We start from the raw sequence: 23278 nt of genomic DNA on the forward strand, positions 1-23278 counted from the left end.
AGTTATAGGTGCTGATCATTCAGCCCATCGAACCAATGCTGGAGCTAACTCTTGTTCTGTCAACTATTACCACATCCTGTATCCTCTTATATTACTTATTTTCAGATTCTGATCAATTCCCCTGTGAATGATGTTACAGTCATTTCTTAAATTTTCCCTGTTTGTTTACCTCAGTAATCAGCATGTGTGTGTCACTGATTCACTAACCAATGGAAAACACCAAATATATTTCACTATTTTACCCTCTCAAAATTATGAAATTTTCTATTAAATTCTCCCTTAGCCAGTGGTAAAGAGCCCCACTTTCTTCCTAACCACAACCTCTCCTGGTATCAGCCAAACTCTGCTTGCAATGTTCATCCCATCAACTAAACAGCTGGTTTTTTCAAGGTACAGCCTTGAGGAATCTTCAAATATTACAGTGTGCAATGACGCAAAATTAAACTGGGAGGAAAATTGTAAATTAAGTTAGCGGGGGTATTTTTCAGTTCTATTTGTGGAGTGGTTTGTCACATTCTGGAGATGACAAGTAATCACTGCCACCCCTCTTGTTTACAGCAGTGGAGGGAGGTGCAGCACATAGAAAGCAAGCAGGAGGTGACTTGAACAGCAAGTGTGAGGTAGTGGTCAATGGAAGTATGACAGTACAGGGAGCAGACAGCGGGAGAGAGAGGAGGGCTCAGTGTTACATACAGAGTATAGGACAGATAAAGGCCGCTCAACCCAGCTGGTCCATATCAGTGTTTACAATTCTCCTCCCACCCTTCCTCATCTTACCCCATCAATAACATTTCTGACCACAAAATTACCGAGGCAACTTAACTTGGTATTTAAAAATAATCACTTTAAGAAATCTGTTCAGCACTCAAAGCTGACAAATTTCCTGTTTATTTTATTTGACCACTCAAATAAAATGAAGAACACTCAACTAATCTCCCAGTTTTTCAATAAAAACATTAACTGATAGGGTTACAGATGTCTCAGTATTGTTCAGTGGTAACTTGGAAACATACTGCAGCACAGTTTATTCAAAGTTTTGCTGAATGTGGTTGTTGACAATTTTTTAAAAAAAGACTTCTAACTTGATGCTTGAACTAGGTTTAACATTGTCAAAGAGATCAAATAATTTAAGGGGCCACTTTCATTTTCATAACTGTGTCACATGACTAAGAGATACTACTACAGGAAACTAAAAGCAGGTTAAAAAGGTCAGGAAGAGATCAACATGTGCCACTTTCTCCAGCCACTGTGCAACTGTATTTTCAACGAAACTAACTTTATCCTAAACAAAAACAGAATTACCTGGAAAAACTCAGCAGGTCTGGCAGCATTGGCGGAGAAGAAAAGAGTTGATGTTTCGAGAACTCCAGTTCTGTTGAAGGGTCATGAGGACTCGAAACGTCAACTCTTTTCTTCTCCGCCGATGCTGCCAGACCTGCTGAGTTTTTCCAGGTAATTCTGTTTCTGCTTTGGATTTCCAGCATCCACAGTTTTTTGTTTTTATTTTTGTTTTTATTACTAACTTTATCCTGTTTGTCTCAGAATACAGTCTGTGAAGCAATACTAGAATTTATCACAAGCACATCTCTCCAGAACTGATGGATAAAAGTGAGGTGGAGGGGTTAAAGAACCTACTGAGTACTTTAATAAGCCAGAGCACCCTTACTCACCTCTACTACATGCACAAATAAATGTATCAATTTTATCCTAAAGGCTCCATTTTATTAGAGAGTTTAACAAGTCAGACATCTGGTGCACATCTGTTGTATCAGATTTTAGAGACTTCACACATGCCAACAGCATAAACAATAACAATGGTCAAATACGTCAACCATACTGAGTGTCTGAAGTTGACAGGCTCCGAATCTGGTCTGTATCTGAACTCAATGTATTCAACCCTGGCTCTGTAACCTTTAATATCCTTACTCAACAAAACATTACTAACTAACAACCAATCAAATTTCTCACTTTTAGCAAAACTTGAATGTCTTAGGGGCCAGAACAGCACACAATGTTTGCAATGCATTCTGTCCAAAGCCCCACACTGTTGGTCACAATCTGTATCCTACTGGTTTGTGATGAATATAAAAGGTACAAGAGGAACAAACAGTAACAAAAGCAGAGAAACAACAAAAGGACGATACACAAAAAGAGAAAAAGGACAAGAGAGATAGAAAATTAGAGGAGAGCCACACAGTGGGAGCAGGAAAGGCAACAGAGACCTGCACAGCAGGACAAATGTAAGGGAATCTGAAACATACCCAGAGATAAAAGACATAAGTGAGAGGAAAAGAAAATGAGAAAGAAAGAAAATATGACTTGAAAGAAGGTATCAGAGCCCGGGTAAGGTATCAGAGCCCGGGTAAGGTATCAGAGCCCGGGTAAGGTATCAGAGCCCGGGTAAGGTATCAGAGCCCGGGTAAGGTATCAGAGCCCGGGTAAGGTATCAGAGCCCGGGTAAGGTATCAGAGCCCGGATAAGGTATCAGAGCCCGGATAAGGTATCAGAGCCCGGATAAGGTATCAGAGCTTGGATAAGGCATCAGAGCCTGGATAAGGCATCAGAGCCTGGATGAGGTATCAGAGCCTGGATAAGTATCAGAGCCTGGATAAGTATCAGAGCCTGTATAAGGTATCAGAGCTTGGATAAGGTATCAGAGCTTGGTTAAGGTATCAGAGCCTGGATAAGTATCAGAGCCTGGATAAGGTATCAGAGCCTGGATAAGGTATCAGAGCCTGGATAAGGTATCAGAGCCTGGATAAGGTATCAGAGCCTGGATAAGGTATCAGAGCCTGGATAAGGTATCAGAGCTTGGATAAGGTATCAGAGCCCGGATAAGGTATCAGAGCTTGCATAAGGTATCAGAGCTTGCATAAGGTATCAGAGCCTGGATAAGCTCTGTGCATTACAGGAATAGCTGATTTTTCTCAACTCGTGTGTGTGTGTGTGTGTGTGTGTGTGTGTGTGTGTGTGTGTTCTCATCACATTCTAATATCATGTTTTATTATGTACACTGCTGCTGCCACTGATAGATTAAGTTCTCTCAAATCAGACCCTTACATATGAGAACCAATGAAGATCTACTCCAAAACAGAAAAATAATCTTCTAAGTTCTTTTTTCTCAATTCCTTTCTGTTTGCCTTTTTGACTGCATAAATCCAAAAATCTTAGGCTCAAAGTAAGACTTATAATAGACCGAGATTGATTAAAAATCATACATTTCACAATAGCAAGATTAACTGTCTAGAAAACAGTCCTGTTTATCCTGACTGAGGTGGGGAGAATTGCCATTATAAATCAATAGGATATGCTCAGCTCTGTACCTGTTTATCCTCAAGTAAAAAAAGTTTTACTTTTCTTTAGTTTCAAAATAAACAGAATCAGGACCATAAATTTCAGAACCTTTTCAAAGGATGATTATGTTGCTAATTTTTAAAAATAGAAAATAATGAGAATATTTGGAACACACATGCTTGGCTTTGCTAAATGGATTCAAGAACAATTATTGTTTAAAACTGTATTTATGTTTCACAGATCAAAACGTGAAGAATATTGTTCCTTGAACAACAATAATATTCATGAGTTTATATTTCCAAATGATTTGAAAACAAGCTGGAGGATGACCTGGTAACTGAGGCAAAACTTATTTTTCACTTGAGAGAATGTTCCTGGCAGTGAGAGACAGGCCAACAAACTGAGACCAAGGCAGTGATTTGAGCAACTGCCTGTTATTCTCCTGAGATTGAGAGAATAAAATAATTGAGTATTCACAGAAAGATTTATTTATGCAGATCAGTTAATTACTTTTTCATCCAAAATGCAGATGGATAAGGGGCACTTGTTCATTTTCCAGGAACCAATCAAAAAGATGGAGATACTTATTTACAAATTCTGTCCTTGAACATATGCATCTGTCCTCCTGCCACATCCTGACACCCCTACACCAACCATCCCAAAACTCCATAACCTGACTCCCCTTGACACACTAACATTAAAATATTAGATTCAGCATGTTGACACCGTGCTGTAAAATATCAAACGCACCACAAGAAAGTGAGGCAATTGACTCAGAGAGTGGCTCCTTCTGACCTGGAACGCAAGACCATTATCATCTGCAAAATCTCTTCAAAGATCAATAACACATGGTGCCCCTCATAAAAAGCAGAATATCTCAGTTATAAAGCAATAAATCAGCACTTAGGACAACATCTGTTTCAAAAGCACAGAAAGTAGTTTAAGAAAATACAAGGAGGATATGCAAAGATATGGAATAAAGTAGGAGCAATTAGCAAGCTGTGCCTACAAGAGAGAAAGTGAACCAGTGGACCTGTCTCAACTCCACTCCATGCCACACAACCTAAAACATATAAAAGCTAATATTTAGCAAAAGCATAATGATCTGTGTCGGCCCTACAGTGAAACCCCATGTAACCATGTCTGTCAGAATTACCAAGTCTGAAACTCCAGGAACCAACTTATCTAGTTGAAAGCTTTCTGTACTTTAACTGAGAAAGTTCTAGCCAGCAGGACATCTAGCAATGGAACAGCAAAACCATGCAAATGATCTGATGGTATATCTTGGCTCAAAAAGCATCAGACTCCACACACTGACGCTCAGGCTCCTCGAAACACAGGAAATTCTCTTGTCCTACCCACTGCAATGGGACACCCTGCAATGGGCTTCACTGCACCTCAACTGGCCTGTTTATAAGAGTGGATGACCAAACGCAAGGGGCTCCCATAGAATTGGAGTGATTGTTTTCACAATGACAGCAAAAAATACATTAAAGAAATACATAACAAAAAGTGAATGCTGGAAATCTGAAGTGGAAGCAGAATCTGCTAGAAGCATTCTGCAGATAGCTTGAAGGAGAACAAAAGGCCACCATTCTGGGTGGTGGGCCCTTTCACAGAACCACATGGCGATGAACTGATTCTGCTGCACATTTTTAGCATTTTTTGTTTTTACTAGAGTCCAAGCCAAATAGGACATCAATACTTTGCCTCATTCACATTTCAGCTCCAGCTCTCCATGAGGCAATAGTCTCAACAAAAGGTTCACTCTTATTTGCAAACTGCTGGAGTGAGGTGTGTCTGGAATGTTAGACACCATCCCATGTTGCCCAGTCATACAATCCATACTGCACAGAAAAAGGCCATTCAGTCTATCGAATCCATGCTGGCTCTCTGTAGAGCAATTCAGTCAGTCCCATTCTAACCTGTGGCCCTGCAACTTTATTTCCCTCAAGTGTCTGTCCAATTTCTGTCCCTGACTGAATTTTTGGCAGAGGGTAAAACAAAGAAACAGAAGTCCACTCTTAGTAGCAGAGTGTAACGGTTTATCCAGCATTAAAACAGATCAAATAATGGGAGTCCGCCTACATTTTCTTAGTTTTACAAGGCTGCTTGTAAATACAAGTCAAGATATATTTAAGATAAAAGCAAAAAACTGTGGATGCTGGAAATCGAAAACAAAAACAAAAATACCTGGAAAAACTCAGCAGGTCTGGCAGCATCTGTGGAAGGGAGCACAGTTAACGTTTCCAGTCCGCATGACTCTTCAACAGTTTTTCCAGGTATTTTTGTTTTTGTTTTCGAGATATATTTAGCTTGTTTTCACATCAGCTAGTCAAAAAATTTGAGGGAATTACAGACCAGAGGATCAGCAGATACAGAACATATAACATAGCAAGCAACTTCTCTACTCCATAAAGCAAATTTTGAAATGTTTGTACAATAGTCTGTCTAATCATTCTCAAACCATTGGAGCATTGAAGGAAGTTTCAAGCTTCTGCTGGGTGGATGGTGAGATGATCTGCGCAGTGTATGATCTTTCGATATAATCCAGTCTCCCCATACAAACCCAGAATAAAAACTGCATCATTAAGAGTTTGCTGTCAGGTAGTTCTTGCCTAGCTGAAGGAATTCATACTGGAGCCACAAGTCAGTTCCACTGCCAACTCAATGCAAGGGAATAAAAACAATGCCAAGGATGGGCAAACAGGAGGAAAATCAAAACTAGAAAATCAGGGAGCGGGCAGGAGGCATATATAGAACCATAAAATGTCAAAGAAGACCATTCAGCCCATTGTACCTGCGCTGGCTCTTTGAAGGAGCTATCCAATTAATCCCACTTCCTGCTCTTTCCCCAACATTTCCTCCTTCAAGTATTTATCTAATTCACTTTTCAAGTTATTATTGAATCTGCTTCCAACACTTTTTCGTGCATTCCAGATCACAACTCACTACTTGCAAATGTGTTTCTGTATATCATTTCAGATTCTTTTGTAAATCACTTGAAGTCTGTGTCCTTCTGGTTACTGACCCTCCTGCCACTGGAGACAATGCTTTCTGAGTTGTGAGGGTGCAAAGAGGCTTCAAGAGAATTTAGACAGGCTGAGTGAGCAAGAACATGGCAGATGGAATATAATGTGGAAAAGTACAAAGTTACCTATTTTGGTAGGAAAAACAGAAATGCGGAGTATTAGGAAGTGTTGATGTCCAAAGGGACATGGGGTATCCTTGTTCATAAGTCACTGAAATCTAACATGCAGATTCAGCAAGCAATTAGGAAGGTAAATAGTAGTTGGCCTTTATTGCAAGAGGATTTGAGCACAGGAGTACAGATATCTTGCTGCAGTTGCATTGAGCCTTGGTGAAACTGCACCTGGAGTATACAGTTTTGGTCTCCTTACCTAAGGAAGTATATACTTGCCATAGAGGGAGTGCAACAAAGTTTCACTAGAATGATTCCTGGGATGGCAGAATTGTCCTATGAGGCGAGATTGAGCAGACTGGGCCTGCATTCTCTAGAATTTAGAAGAATGAGAGGTGATCTTATTGAAAGTTACAAAATTCTCACAGGGTTTGACAGGGTCGATGCAGGAAGGATGTTTTCCTTAGCTGGGGGTTGGGGGGTCTAGACCAGCGGACACAGTCTCAGAATAAGGGACAGGCCATTTAGGACTGAGATGAGGTGGAATTGCTTCAGTCAGAGAGTGGTGGATCTTTGGAATTTTCTACCTGAGGGTGCGGAGGCTCAGTCATTGAGTGTGTTCAAAACAGAAATAGGTAGATTTCTAGGCATTAAAGATTTCAAGGGATATAGGGGATGGTGCAGGAAAATGGCATTGAGGTGGATGATCAGCCATGATCAAGTTAATCGGTGAGGCAGACTTGAAAAGCTGAAAGGCATACTCCTGCTCCTGTTTCCTATGGTCCTAAGAATGAAGATGACAACCAGTACAGTAGGAAATTATCTTCCTTCTTCATTCAACTTCCACTTAGAAATGACTTGTTGTCAAATTAGAAACAGGAAACCATGCCTTTAAGTGTTGAACCAAGGCCCCCTCTGCCCTCTCATGTGTATGTGCAAGATCCCACAGCCACTATTTCGAAGAGGAGCAGTGGAATTCTCCCCACTGTCCCGGTCAATACTTATCCCTCAATCAACATCATCAATAACAGATTATGTAGCTATTACCTCAATTCCATTTGTGGGATCTTTCTGTGCACAAATCTATTGCCTTGTTTCCAACATTAAAACAGTGACTACATTCAAAAGTACTTCACTGACCGTCACGCGCTTTGGGACATCACGGGGTCAAGAAAGGTGCCGCATAAATGCAATCTTTCTTTCTATTTCAGGCCATTTTGCAGCCAAATACGTGTACCCTCAGCTGTCCAAATACGTGTACCCTCAGCTGTCCAAATACGTGTACCCTCAGCTGTCCAAATGGTGCTTTCAAAATGGTGTCAATTGCAGTATTGTAGATTATACCAATTTTCTTTGGGTACTCAGCTGACAAAGCCCAACAGCACAGGTTGTATAATTTTGAGCAGTATTCCAATACACAATTAGTTAAATCCTGCTCCAGAATGGCCTAGCTAAATCTTTGTTAAAAACAAAACAAATGGCTACCTCAATAGTAAGTTGAAGCATCTCTCCAGGAATTGAGCCCTTCAACTGAAGGAGTGCTGCACTGTCAGAGGAGCAGCACTGAGGGAGTGCTGCACTGTCAGAGGGTCAGTACTGAGGGAATGCTGCACTGTCGAAGGGTAAGTACTGAAAGAGCGCTGCACTGTCAGAGGGTCAGTACTGAGGGTGCACCACATTGTCCAAGGGTCAGTACTGAGTGTGTACTGCATTATCAAAGATTATGGAGGTTCAGATGGATGAACAAAATTCCTAGTGGGTTTAATAATTTCAGATATTCTGTGTGTTCAAAAAGGTAGACGGACTAGCACTAATATAGCACCTTTCACAATCTCAGGACATCTCAAATCGTTTTATAGTCAATGAAGGCCTTTTGAAGTGTAGTCACTGTTATAACATAGGGAAGTGTTCAAAGCATTGCCTGTTCCAACAGTCATCACTAAGCACCACTATTTTTTCCATCATTCCCTTTCTATGGATCCACAGTCAGGCTAGCCACCTTGTAAACTGAACCTACCATATGGAAACCGGTCACTCTGCCCTTCCAGTGCCTGCCATTTACCCTCCACATGAGCAAGTGGTAAATAATGAATGTGGAGAATACTGAAGTCAGCATTAAAAAGCAGACAGAGTCAGGTAATGCATCACCCACTGGATTCAATGCACTAATAAATAGAAGGCAGTAAAGATCAGCCATAATGGAGATTTAGAATCCTCATCAGCTGAAAAAGAAAAGTGTGGCTGCCTCAGGCATATCTTGGGAGTAAATGTTAATGGAATATCCTTCTCCTGTAAGCCAATATGCAGTGTCGCGAAGTGACTGCCTCAGCTGACTCAAACTTTATGCAAAGACTAAATCAACTCTGCAACACAGAAACTCTGAAAGACTTCCTGCATTGCAGTTACTCACCTGACTTTCTCCAAGAGAAATACCAACAACATCCAAGAATCGCTCTATATAAGAGATTATTGCCCCAAACACAGCAGGACTCCTGGGGTAGTCGCCCTCCTGCCATAAACATAAAGAGCTGACTGTTAGGTATGCCAGAACGGTCAAATTTCAGCCACAAATATATATGCATTCTCAGTGCTCACTGATCTCAGAACTAACACCAATCCTCTCAGACCTTGTAATGACCCTACTGAATTGTCTGATAGGATACTTTACATCCACCTGAGGGCACACAGTGCCTCAGTTTAGCATCTCATCCAACAGCATGTTTGACAGTGCAGCACTCCCTCAAAACTGATCCTCTGACAGTGCTGCGCTCCCTTTGTAGTGACCCTTCGACAATGTGGTGGTGCCTCAGTCTGGCCCTCCAACAGTGCAGCTCCATACTGACCCTACAAAATGCAACCCCTTCAAAAATGGCAACCTCTCTTTTATAAGTAGGATCATGGAGCATAAAACTGGTGTAATGATAATCCTACAGAAAATCATTGATTGAAACATATCGAGAAAACAGTGTCCAGTCTTGGCTGTTCTAGTGGAGGAGAGTCTATGTGGTGGTCCAGCAATGTTTAGGGTAATACCAGGGGTGGGAAGCTTGAGTTGTGAAGGGCGACCAGAGAAACTGGAGAGCTTTTCACTCAAAAATAAAGTTCAAAATTATCAAAAGTTTTGATAAGACAAATAATTTTTTTAAAAATCCTCTGGTCAGTTGGTGGACAACAAGGTTACCATGAAAAGACAAAGGAGGAGTGATGGAGAATGTGTTATTTTTTAAATACAGTGGGTTAGTAGGGCATGAATACCTTGCCAGAAACAGGGTTGGAAAGCTTTCAAAAGGAATTGATAAACATTTTGAGGAAGAAAAATTTACAAAGGATAGAATGGGGAAAAATGACATAGGAATGGGGATCAATTTGGATAATTCTCTCAGAGCTGGCACAGGCACGATAGGCTGAATGGTTTGCTTCTGTGCTGTATCATTCTATGATTCAATCAATTAATCTTCACTTTGTATTTTATATGCAGTGTCAACAAACTTGTTCAAACGTTAGTGGAAGATTCCTTGCTGCCCATTTGAAGCCAGTATGCGTGCAGCCATCCACATTACTGAACAGTGGCTTAGTGGAGAAACTAAATCTGTTGCCACTTACAGTACACTGCTAACAAGATTCTCTGCATCCTGGGGAAAAGCTATGCCGTGGGTTTCCTTGGGGAAGAGACTTACTTCCCCAAATATTTTCTGATAACTAATCTAGTCCAAAGTGAGTGAATTCTTTGGCATGAAAAGATAATATTCGCTGCAATATTCCCTGCCTCTGCTTCCTTTCTCCAGCACCATTTAACACTGACCAACCTCAGGACCACTGCCAATAGCAACTCAGATGGATTAGAATTACATAGAACGTTCAGCACCCAAACAGGTCATTTGGCCCACCTGGTCTGTGCCAGTTTATGCTCCACACAAACCTCCTTCTACTCTACGTCATCTTACCCTATCAGTATATCTTTCCATTTCTTTCTCCCTCATAGGATTACCAGGTTATACGGCACAGAAACAGGCCATTTGGCTCAACCAGTCTATGCTAGTGTTTTTGCTCTGCTTGAGCCTCCTCCCATCTTTTCTCATCCAACTCCACCATCATAATTGTCTATTCCCTACTGCTTCAAATGCTTGCCTAGTTTGCCCTTAGTGTACCTTTACCATATGCTTCAACCACTACCTAAGGTAGCAAGTTCCAGATTCTCACCACTTTCTGGGTAAAGAAGTTTCTTCCGAATTACCCATTGGATTTCTTGGTGACTATTTTATATCGATGGCTTCTAGTTATGCTCTTCCCAACAAGAGGAAACATTATCTCTGCATTTACTCTATTAAAACCTTTCATGATTTTAAAGACCACTCTTAGCCTCCTTTTTTTCAAGAGAGAGGAGACCCAGTCTGTCAATCCATGTGTTATCCAGCTTCCCCTTTAATGCATCTAAAGTATTCACCTGAACCACTACATGTGGTGACTTCAAAAGGACCAGTGCTACAACTTGCAATCCCTAACATCAGTTTAGTGAAGTTATGATTTAAATTGAATGAGTTCCTAAGCTGAAAAACAACAGCTCATTTCGAATTAGTGCACGTAATGAAACTTAATGCTCCAGAGTCTCTCATCTTTCTCATTGCTTCCCAAGAGAGCTGCGACACTAACTATCAAAGCACTGTACAAACCCCCGCCTCACCTCAACAAACCTAATGATGGTCTTGAAAAATCTAATACACCCATCGTGGCCTTACTCTGAATAATGCACTACCTTCAGAGGGATTGTGAAATCCTAATGGGTTACCTTGGTAACTGCTTGAAGCTGTCTGTTGCCATGGTGAATGAGGTTCATAATTGAATCAGTAGCCCCTGGGGTGTCAAAATCATCAGCGAAGGCAGCCTGCACATTGACTTTAGCTGCATTTAACCTGGATACAAAAGAAAAAAGCAGAGAGCACGCAATTTACACTTTAAAAAATAAAGAAAGACAAACCTATATATTTTTTGAGCCACAACAATAAAGGCACTATAAAATTATTGTTATTGAAAGCATCTGATGTGATTATAGCCTAAAGAATGAAACCAGAGGGATAATTGTGTGATCCTTCACTCCCAGCAGGGTACATTACTCTCAGGAAAGCTGGGCATAGCAGCCAGTGGCTTTTGTTTTGATTAAAATGGAAAATCGCAGGTGCTCCCAGAGAACACACTTCCCCATTTGGCAGCACTGGATCACATGGTCAGCCCGCTCACTACTGTTAGTTTTTGATCAATATGCCAGCCGATTTTCCCTGGCTGGTCATTGCAGAATAAGGCATTTGGACACTGCAGAAAGGGGATTATTTTTAGAAAGTGTTTCTACCTGCTGGATCAGCTCAGCTTTGTGACACAGGGTACAACATATAGCAGCATTGTGGCTTGGTGAATTCCCAGCCCTTTAACGAGCCTATTTCCTGAAACAACATGATAAAAAAGTCTGAGGGGGTCACAGTTTGAAAGGGTAGCACACAACAGTGTTTACAAATCACACAAACATCAGCTGTGGCTCAGTAGGTACCACTGTCATCTCAGAATCAGAAGGTCATGGGTTTAAGTCTCACTCCATTGAGACCTGAGCACAAATTCAGTGCTATACTGCAGAGCGGGCTGTTTTTGGATGATTTCTATTTCAAATAAGAGTGGGGGCAGGTTTCCCCAGTTTCATAACCAATAATTATCTTCAACCACACCTCAAAACAGATTATCAGGTCATTATCTCATTGATGTTTGTGGGTGCTTGCTGTGTGCAAAGTGACACTGCATTTCTTATAACAGTAACTACATTTCAAAACTACTTTCTTGGTTGTAAAGCGCTTTGGGATGCCCGGAGGCTGCAAAAGGCGTTATAGAAATGCAAGTCTTTCTTTTCCTCTGCCTTACCTTTCCCACAACAAAGTTTCATCGACCGATGGGCAGATCAACTGTCCTTTCATGTAAGCAGACGCGTCATTGATAAAAGCTGAAATGGAATGGAGAAGGTTTCCAGCCTCTGTCATGCTCGTATCACTGTATTCCACTGCTACAATTCAAACACAATACAGATTCAGCATGGTCCTCCCATCACACATCAACCTTTTTTCCAAGCTATTAAAGCTTTCTTACCTGATCTGTATTTTGATAGAAGACAAAACATTCGAAAATGATTTGCAGAGAATTTTTCCAAGAAACTCTGGTTAATAATCAGAGAAATTGAAATGTTATCATTGTGCATTACATGTATAAAGTATTGATAAGTATTAAAAATAATGTGCTGGGGCACAGCAGTCCTCATTCGACAAATTCGCCAATCCATTCAGCGCAAATACTAAGCTGTCGCCAGGAAATGCATCAATTTCACTACATGGTAAGAATCAAGTCCTGAGTCTTTGTAAAACAGAGAATGTACAGCACAGAAACAGGCCAACTGGCTCAGCTGGTCCAACCTGGTTTTAATGTCCCAGTCAAGTCTGTTCCTCCCACCTTACCAGCAAGGACAGAATTTTATGGTCCCCCGCCAGCAGGCTTTGCAGGCTGGGGGGGGTGGGGGGGGGGATGGAAAATGGGTCATAAAATTCCCCAAGTGGCCTTCCCACCCTCCTCCCACATGCCCTGACCTGTCTGCAATTTTACAGGGGAACAGGCGAGGCCAAGGCCAGCCCTTGCCCCAGTTGAGGCCCTAAGTAGACAACTAATGACCACTTAAGGGCTGTTACTGCCCGGCCTCAATTTTGAGGCTGCTGGAAGGATCTCACCCTTTTTGAGCATCAGGCGAGAAGGGCAGGGTCATCTCCTTCTCTACATTGGGCATGCCCCCAAGATCTGTCCCAGCTTACCCTTTGGATGGCAGGGTGGAAAACCCCACCATGCGAAAAATCCTACCCCATATCCTTCTAAACCTTACCCCCTCATGCAATTAACTAGCTTCCCCTTAAATATATCTACATCATAAATGTATCTATACTATTCACCTTAACCACGCACTGTGGTAGTGAGTTCCACATTCTCACTATTTTCTGGGTAAAGAAGCTTCTCCTGAATTCCCTTTTGGATGTAGTAGTGACCATCTTATCTTGCAAAATCTGTAAATTAGGGAAACCTAAGGGACTTGAATTAGGTCTCCTTTATTTGCCGATGTCTTTATTTTCAAAAATGCTGTATATGTAGTGAATCAGATGAACCAAATACCCCAAGATTGGCTGCACCTCCCCTTCCTTCTTTTCTCTTCTCACCTAGGAATGTACCTATTCTGGAGCCCTGGTGGCAGGATTCAGTTTCAATTCTATTCCCTGCTTGTTGGTAGAAGCTGCAAGGAGCTCATCAGTGCTTGATGTACTGGTGAAATGAGATTCAATTCTCCAATCACAATGGTACATTTTCCTGCTCTCTCTCCAGCCACTTCGGTGTTTTAAAGTTGTATTTGGAGCGCCCAGACTTGTGTTTGCAGTGCCCAGGCTTGTGTTTAGGATTGTGTTTGGAGTGCCCGGCTTGCGTTTCGATTTGTGTTTAGATACCTGGGCTCGCATGTCATGCCCACTGCTCGTAGTCTGACCAGAGCTTTCCCCTGTGTGGCTGCTTCAACGCTGCATCCATGCTCCTCAAATTCTGATCACATGATGTTCTGACCACATGATATCTGACAATACGATCACGTGACATGTATTAACATGTAATGCTTGGGTTCACTGAAGTTGACTCTTTCTGCTTGTAGATTCACATTAGCAGCTGGTGTGTGAGAAGTTCCGAGAACCAGAAAGCCTGCAGTAAGCAGGAGACACAGGAGGAGCATTTCAGCTCCTGATGTTTACACTCTCCTGAATTCCCCTCAGACACTTTTATATTCCTCCTTTTCAAATATTAATTCCCTTCCCTTTCATACTAAACATTAGTCTCAGAATTACATGTGGCGAAGGATGCCATGATCTAACAGCCCTCAGTTTAATAACCTGCCTCCTGCAAACACCAACCCCCAACTCCCAGGCTCTTTCTTCATTTTCCTTTTTTCCCTCTTTCTACTTCACCCTGACGTTCCACTCGCCACTCTGCATTTCATCCCGAATTCCCCAGTCTACCACTTCCTGCCCCAATTTCAGAGTCCTTCCCACACCTGACTTCATTATTCCCTTGAATGCTAAGACCATCACATAAGACCCTCTCCCGAAGGTCAACACCAATGAGCCCCAATTCTACAGGCCCCTCCCAACTGTGCTCCATGCTGTCACAGCTCTCTGCGGCGGGGGTCAGGTGATGTCATGCAATGGGATGGGGTTCACAGATGCAAGAAGTTTAATCCAGTGATATACCATATGAATAGAGGTAATACCATGGAGGTCCATGTCATTTTGCGCCCGTACCAGACATTCGGGTACAGTTTCCGGTTTTTGTGGAATGGGAAGTTCTTAATCCAGCAGGCACAGTGGCAGTGAACCCTCTGTATCGCTGGGACAGAGCCATGCAGGCATCCTCGAGATAGAGGGGTTTCCCTACCAGTGAATGCTGGATAAAGAACTCCACATTTCACAAAAGTCATTTCTTTCACCTTTTGCTGCCTTGTATCCAACCGTATATCCCATGTTTTCGATTACAAACGGATTTGGTGAAATGAAGGGTGAGATTAGTTTGGAATTTGTAAGTGTCTGTGGTTTCAAGGGGCAGTTTCTATCTAATATAATGCAAGTTATTTGGCACTATCTGTTTGTACAGGTTTAATTTTAAAGACAGTTACGGGGTTAGCCCTCAGCCTTCTCTGTTCTAGAGTAAAGAACCCCAGGCTGTTCAGTCTCCTTCGTGCATTTCTTCTGTCCAGAGGAGGATGAACACAGCACACTTGTCAGTTTTCAGCAGCAGTACTTTTATTATATAATACTGACTGTAGGGACAACTATTAAAAGCCAAGGAGTAACCATTGCCCAGGGTCACAGAACTTATTTTACACAAAGATGCTCTAAGCCATTATCTTTTGAAATTTTATTACTGCTATGACCCTTGGGTCGATAGCTCACTTCTACAGATTCAGTCAACATTTATAGGATCAGGGAACGATTACAGTGGAGAAGGCCATTCCAACCATTCTGTCCATGCCAGTTCAATGTAGGAGCTAATTGGCTAGATGCTAGGAAGTTTTTTTTCTCAAATTGGTCAGACTAATCTGAAAGCTTAACGGCATCAACTTGTTACTGTTTTTCTCTCCTATCGGACACTGAGATTGCTCATTGGAGAGGACTGTTTATTTCTCTCAATTAGTCAGCAAAGCAGAAGGCTCTTTCTTTACTGCTCCTCAGCAAGTTGACCAGAGGTAATTCTGAGGTAATCCTTGCTTGCAGCAGTTGGAGAATCAGGGCTAAAGCTCATTTACACCTCCACACCTGCAGCCTAACTGTACAAAATAACCTGCAATGTTTCAGTCCCAGGTTAGAATAAGTATGTGGGTTTCCTTCATCCAGTTGGAGAGCGGGACATATGAATATATGAAATAGGAGAAGTAGGCCCCTCAACCCTTGAGACTGCTCCGCCATTCAATAAGATCATGGTTGATCTGTTTGTGTTTCAAATTCCACATTCCCATCTACCCCTGATAACCTTAGATTCCCTCGCCTAACAAGAATCTCTTTACCTTTACCTTAAGAATATTCAATGACCCCGCCTCCACTGCCTTCTGAGGCAGTATTTCAAGGTCGCACAACCCTCAGAAAAAATTTCTCCTCATCTCTGCCTTAAAAGGGCAATCCCTAATTTTAAAATAGTGCTCCCTAATTCTGACTCACCCACAAGAGGAAACATCCTTTCCATGTCCACCTTGTAGAGATTGTTCAAAATCTGATATACTTCAATCAAGTCACCCCTCACTCTTCTATACTCCATTACAACAAGCCCTGTATAACATCCTTCCTTTTATGTTCAATCCCTCTCGTAATAAAGGATAGCATTCCATTAGCCTTCTTAATTACTTGTTGTACCTGCATACTAACTTTTTGTGACTCATGCACTAGAACACCTAGATCCCTCTGCAGCTTGGAATTCTGCAGTTGTTTCCCGTTTAAGTAATACTCTACTTTTTATTTTTCCTGCCAAAGTGAACAACATCATATTTTCCCACATTAAACTCCATCTGCCAGGTTTTGTCCGCTCACTGAACCTCAATATCCATCTGCAACCTCATATCCTCTTCACAGCCTAATTTCCTACCTACCCTTGTGTCATCTGCAAATTTAGCTACCATGTCTTCGCTCCCCTCAGCTAAGTCATTTATATAAATTGTAAAAAGTTGAGGCCCCAACACAGATCCCTGCAGGACTCCATTCATCACAACCTGCCAATCAGAAAAAGAACCATTTATGCATACTCTGTTTTTTGCCAGCCAGCTAATCTTCCATCCATGCTAATATGTTACCCCCTATACCATGAGCTTTTATTTTCCATAATAATCTTTGATTTGGCAACTTATCAAATGCCTTCTGAAAATCCAAGTACAGTACATCCACCGGTTCCCCTTTATCCACAGCACATGTTACTCCTTCAAAGAACTCTAATAAATTGGTTAATCATGATTTCCCTTTCGCAAAACCATGCTGACTCTTCGCAATGATCTTGAGTTTTTTTAAGTGCCCAGCTATAACCTCTTTAATGATCGACCTTAACACCTCCCCCACGATAGATGTCAAGCTAACTGGCCTAGAGTTTCCTGCCTTCCTTCTTTCTTGAATAGAAGGGTTATATTTGCTACTTTCCCAGTCTGATGGAACCATTCCAGAATATAGGGAATTTTGGAAAATTAACCCCAACACACTACTACCTCATTAGCCACCTCTTTTAAGACCCTAGGATGAAGTCCATCAGGACCTGGAGACTTGTCAGCCCGCAGCTCCATCAGTTTGCTCAGTACCATTTCCCTAGTGATTGTAATTTCACCAAGTTCCTCTCTCTCACCTCCACCTCCTGACTTACAGCTATTACTGGAATGTTTTTTTGTATCCTCTATAGTGAAAACAGACGCAAAATATTGTTCATTTCATCCGCCATTTCAATATTATCTATTAACTCCCCATTCTCTCTCTGTAGGACCAACACTCACTTTACTTACTCTTCATTATTAAATACCCGTAGAAACTTTTGCTATCTGTTTTTACGTTTCCAGCTAGCTTCTTCTCATACTTTCATTTCTCTCTCCTGATTAACCTTTTAGTCATTCTCTGGCATTCTTTACATTCTGACCAATCATCTGATCTGCCACTCATGTTTACACAGTTGTATGTTTTTTCCTTAAGTTTGATGCTTTCCTTAACTTCTTTAGTTAATCATGGATGGTGGGCCCTCCCCTTAGAATTTTTCTTTATAGTAGGAATTTACTTATCCTGAGTATTCTAAAATATATCCCCTTAAATGTCTGCCGCAGCTTCTCTATTGATCTATCCTCCAGCCTAGTATCCCAGTTCACTTTGGCTAGCTCAGCTTTCATCCCCACAATGTTGCCCTTATTTAATTTAAGATACTAGTCTTAGATCCATTCTTCTCCCTTTCAAACTGGATGTAAAATTCAAACATATGGTGGTCACTGCTACCTAGGGGTACCTTTACACTGAGGTCATTAATTAATCCTGTCACATTACACAATATCAAGTCTAATAAAACCTGCTCTCTGGTTGGTTCCAGAATGTGCTGCTCTAAGAAACTAACTCCTCATCCAGGCTACTACCGTCAATCTGATTTTTCCAGTTTACATGTAGATTAAAATCACCCATGATTATTGCCAGCCTTTTATCAAAAGCACAAAATGTTTCTTCCTGCATACTTTATCCGACATTGTGGTTACTGTTAGGAGGCCTGTAGACCACTCCCACCAGTGACTTCTTTCCCCTATTATTCCTCATTTCCACACAAACCAATTATACATTCTAATCTGAACCAAGATCATCTCTAACTATTGCACCAATACCAACCTTGACTAACAGTGCTACCCCTCCACCTTTACCTAGCTTCCTATTCTTCTTGAAGTCCCTGGTCAAATGCATTCTTCATCTGCACTCCAGATACTCTGAAAATTATATTCTATTAGGGAATGTCTGAAGGACATCTTACTGGGAAACACAAGGCCCCAAGAACCTTTGCTCTTGGAATGTAAGCAAATTGCGTTGCCCAGCCCTAGCTGCCCCGAAGACAATATGAGACAATCAGATAGTAAAGAAAGACATTCACCTGTAGAACTAAGGGTATAGGTTCCTTTCCCTGGAAGCTATTGGTGAACCAGTTAGATTTTTATGACAGCCTAACAGCTTTCATTGGAAAATGTTTTTTAAAAAAAGGAACAGTGGAAAAAGTAAACAAATGGATAGTTACCTTAATTGTGATGTAATTTTTCAAAGATTTCGACATCTTTGCTTCACTTCCTTTCAAACGCAAATGCCCTGAACAAAAGGGATGCAGACAAGATAAAGATGTTTTCTTTCCATTGTTGAAGTCATGCAGGGCTGAAATTGGTCTTGGAAGGTAGCATGAAACGGGTGATGATAAATCTGCCGTCCATTTTACACTGCATCCTATTTTCTTTACCATCAACTTTCACAGAAAAGATCAGTCAGAATGTAAAGGAGGCAGCCAGTACCACAGTGCCTGCTTCCGGTTACTGCCAATTTCAAAGCCTCACCGACTAGCCCTGATCTCATTATAAGCCCTCAACAGAAAATGGGGAAGATTAGAAGAAACACTTCCAGGATAAATTATTGGGATGTGATGTTTGGTGTGAAGTCAATGGCCACATTCAACAAATATGGATAACTACTGAAAGAATGTAGAATAAAAGATCTGGAGAGAAAGCAGGGATATGGAACAGTATAAGATCAATTACCGAAAGGCCAAAGCTCAGCACAGGTAAGAAGGAACAAATTGGTCAAAAATATCTAGGTTCCCAGGTTAAATACAAATAAATGGCAGCAGAGCTGTAAATCTGGTTAAACAGAAGAACCGTTTTAAAGCTTTATATTAATAATTTCACTACTGCGCAACGAATTAGCAGGACTGCTGGAACTAAGAACCTTAGGCCAAAAGAATTCTAATCTCATGAATCAAAAACTAAAAAGCCTGGATTGTCAGCCTCTTCATGGAAATTCAAGAATTACATTCTTAGATCAAGGCACTCAACATGCTAGCAGTTTAAGCAGCTAAACAAACTCAGAGATCCCTCTGCCAGCAAACAATTCACTGTTGTTGGCGAAACACTTTCAAAAACATAGCACAATCTTAACAGGGGTTACGATGCACTGCTCCAGGGCTTGAAGTCAATTACATTCATTCTGCTCATTTCTAAGCCACAAAATAATTCCCCTCATCACAAGGCTGCAATGCTTGTTTCCCAACGAGGCCAATTAATAAATGACTATTGTATATATTTCATCTTTTACAACCAAGAGACTTGGAGGAAAACTGAAAAAAAAACATCCAAACTGCTCAGGGATTTTATCCAGACTGAAAGTTGGTTACGATGCTGTCTCTGTTGTGAACCCTTTAGAAACATAATGGATAGGTTTTCCATTACATACTCCCAGTGTCGAAGCTTTCCCTCCAGAGGACACATTAAGAAATTGCATGATTAAAATTGATGGTCAGAAAACTACACATAGATTACCAGATACACACACTCTCACAACAGAAAAATTACACTATATTTCCCTACTAATCACTCAAGTATCAAAAACTCATAAAAGCTTTTGAACATTGATTACTGTCTTAATTTGAATTCGATCTGCCCTTTATCCAATGCCCAACCAATACATACCTGAGTGTAAAAAGTAGTTGCCCCATTGTTCACACTTGTGGTAGGCCTCACATTGAGCAATCTCATTCTCGTGATGGGGAAAGGCCAGGTCTATTCCACCCGAATGGATGTCCAGTTTATTTCCAAACACAGAGCTGAAAATGCCACACAGTGAAGCTCGCCATTTGTTATAATGCAAAGTGTGAAACTATTTTCGTAGTCACAACAGCACACTGCAATAATAAGGGGTCTTGGATATGCTTTTATGCGAACAATACAGGGAGTTCACTGGAAATTTTAAAAAATCTGTAAAAACTGAAAATGGATGAGATATTGACTCTCAGTCTGGCAACGCCTCAATTTTAAAACTCTCATCTTTGTCTCCAACTCCCTTCATTGCTCTTGCCACCTCCCTATCGCTGTAACCTCTTAAAGAGTCCTATAACCTTACAAGATCTCAATACTCCTCCAATCCTGGCATCTTACACATCCATGATTTCTATCACTCCACCATTGCCTGCAGTGCCTTCAGCTGCCTGGGCCCTAAGCTCTGGAATTTCCTCCCTAAACCTCTCTACATCTCTCTCGTTAAAACATAGCTCTTTGACTAAGCTTTAGCTTGCCTGTCCTAATATTTCCTTCTGTGGCCCCGCGTCAAATTATTTTTGATAACACTCCTGTGAAGCAGCTTGAGACACTTTACTCTGTTAAAGGCACTTTATAAATGCAAGTTGCTGTTATTGAGTGACAGCATGTGGAAACACAGGTGGAGAGAGACAAAAAAAATGGACACAAGTGTTGTTATGGCCAGAAATTATGACAACAGTAAGATTCTATGTTTGTTCCTTTAATTCCAGCACTAGGACACTCCATACAGTTAATACACGGTCATTGGATTATTAAAAATCCCAACAGACATTGGAATCGAACTGTCATAGAGATAATACTATTACCAGATCAGAAAATGAGCACGATAGTTAAACAAGTCTGCCTTAACGTGATTCCGCTTCGTGAGCAGTACAACTCCCAGGTCAGCTTCAGTCAAGACACTGTTCAACAAGAAATACACGGCACTAACCTTGCAACTGTCGAACACTCGATGTGCCAGCCGGGTCGGCCCTTACCCCATGGGGACACCCAAGATGGCTCATGTGGTTTTGATGCTTTCCACAGGGCAAAGTCTCTGACATGTCTTTTATCACCACCACCTAGTAATAAAGGATCAACAAATAAAATATTTAAAATACTTTTCAGAACATAAACTTGTGCCATGTTGTTGATTACCACATCAACATATCGTGAAGGGGAGTTCTCCTATATGGTTTACTTATCCCTCCTTCCTCCACTGGCTCCTTCCCTCCGCCTGCCATTGCAAGAGAGGAAGAAATGTTTCCACTTGCAGACGAGACCAAACTTCTAACATCTTTCTGCTCTGATGAAAGGTTATCGACCTGAAATGTTAACTGTGTTTCTCTCTCCAAAGATGCTTCCTGGCCTGCAAATCATTCCCAGCATTTTCTGTTTTTATTTCAGATTTCCAGCATTTGCAGTATTTTGCTTTTCAATGGTTCCTTTGTCCTGGTGGTGAGAGTAGTCTGTCTGTGGCCAACACACATTGCTAGCTTATTTAATAGGACCTTATTCAATCAGAGGTCTGTCCCGATTTATTATCTTAACCCCCCCCGCCGCCGCCATCCAAATGTCTACCCAAATCCTTTACTACTTTACTCTAATTCTAGTCTCTTGCACATTCTTCACTCCACCATTGGCAGTCATGCCTTCAACTGCCTCGGCTCTAAGCTCTGGAATTCCCTCCCTAAACCTTTCCACCTCGCACCCTCTCCTCCTTTAATTTGCTCCTTAGAATTTACATCATTGACAAAGCTTTTGGTCACCTGTACTAATATTTCTTACATTTTCTCTTTAGGTGTTTCACTACATTTATATAATACCTTCAATATAAGTAGTTGTAGCTATTGTCAAGAACCAATCCAACTGGGAAGGTACAAACAGGTTTCCCAGACCACAGTTACTGTGATGGGTGTCACTTTTATAAAACAGACTCCTTCTAGGAAAGACTCTTCATAATCCAGGATTTCTCTCGGGGACTCAAATCTCCTCACCTCTTCCATAAAAGGGAGATAGCATCACTAAAATAAGTCTTACCATCAGAGATGTCTTTCTAAGAACATGCTCAGAGTGCTGCAAGAGTTATGTACACTGTGTTTAAACAGGCAGCCAAGTTATGCAATGTGCAAGTAGATTCCTTTACTATAGAACCAGACATAATATCTTTATTTTAAATAAACCTTTTTGGCCATTTTGGCGCACCTTATTTGTTATTTGCTTCAGATGACAAGGGAGCATGGGAACATCACCACGTTACTACAATTCAGAGACAACTGTCAAATTTGGTGACACTGACCCTTACATTGCAGGGACTAAAGGAACAGCTTCCAGTCTGGGACCCAATCTGCTCACAGAAACTCTGGCCACAACCAGCGGAAAGATGTTAAACATAACAACTCAAACAGTAAAGAAATTAACACAATTGTAGATACATACTTGTTTCTCCAGCAGTATCAGCACACATCCCAACGAACTTCCCGTACTGACCACCAATAGACTGGATATTGAAATATACATTTCCTGAAAATTTTCAGAAAAAAAAAGTGTTTTGCTCAATAAGTAAAAAATTGTGTTCTGAAATCATGACAGGCTTAGATAAGAATTTCTTTGTATGTTGCAAGATCAATACCTCATTTGTACTAGGATTAAATGATACTGAGCTGCATACTGTCACTAAAAATCACTGTGAATCATAGAATAATACAGCTAATGGAGGCCTTTTGGCCTATCATGCCTGTGACAGCTCTTTGAAAAAGAGCTATTCAATTAGTTCCACTCCCCCGACTCTATCCCCATAACCCTGCAATTTTTTTTCTTTCTCTAGTATATGTTCAATTCCTTTCTGAGAGTTACAATCAAATCTTCTTCCACTGTCCTTTAAGGCAGTGCATTCTCAATCATAACAAATCACTGTGTAAAAGAGAGTTCCGATTTCCGCCACCACTAACCCTCCTGCCCTCCCCAGAATT

At 41.2% G+C, this 23278-nt stretch overlaps 1 protein-coding gene across 4 annotated transcripts in view; it reads right to left on the reverse strand.

The window, feature by feature from the left end:
- The window catches only part of cars2 (cysteinyl-tRNA synthetase 2, mitochondrial), a 63811-nt gene that overhangs the window by 10417 nt on the left and 30116 nt on the right, over nucleotides 1-23278 (reverse strand). For all 4 annotated transcript variants that reach the window (XM_041200033.1, XM_041200036.1, XM_041200034.1 and 1 more), the window contains 8 exons: nucleotides 22746-22829; nucleotides 21259-21388; nucleotides 20202-20335; nucleotides 18767-18834; nucleotides 12560-12626; nucleotides 12338-12476; nucleotides 11223-11346; nucleotides 8847-8945 (listed from right to left, as the gene is read on the reverse strand). In XM_041200033.1, the coding sequence (XP_041055967.1) occupies nucleotides 8847-8945; nucleotides 11223-11346; nucleotides 12338-12476; nucleotides 12560-12626; nucleotides 18767-18834; nucleotides 20202-20335; nucleotides 21259-21388; nucleotides 22746-22829 (845 nt within the window). The remainder of the gene's footprint in view (nucleotides 1-8846; nucleotides 8946-11222; nucleotides 11347-12337; nucleotides 12477-12559; nucleotides 12627-18766; nucleotides 18835-20201; nucleotides 20336-21258; nucleotides 21389-22745; nucleotides 22830-23278) is intronic.

Source organism: Carcharodon carcharias, chromosome 11 (assembly GCF_017639515.1).
Source record: "Carcharodon carcharias isolate sCarCar2 chromosome 11, sCarCar2.pri, whole genome shotgun sequence".
Lineage (NCBI taxonomy): Eukaryota > Metazoa > Chordata > Chondrichthyes > Lamniformes > Lamnidae > Carcharodon > Carcharodon carcharias.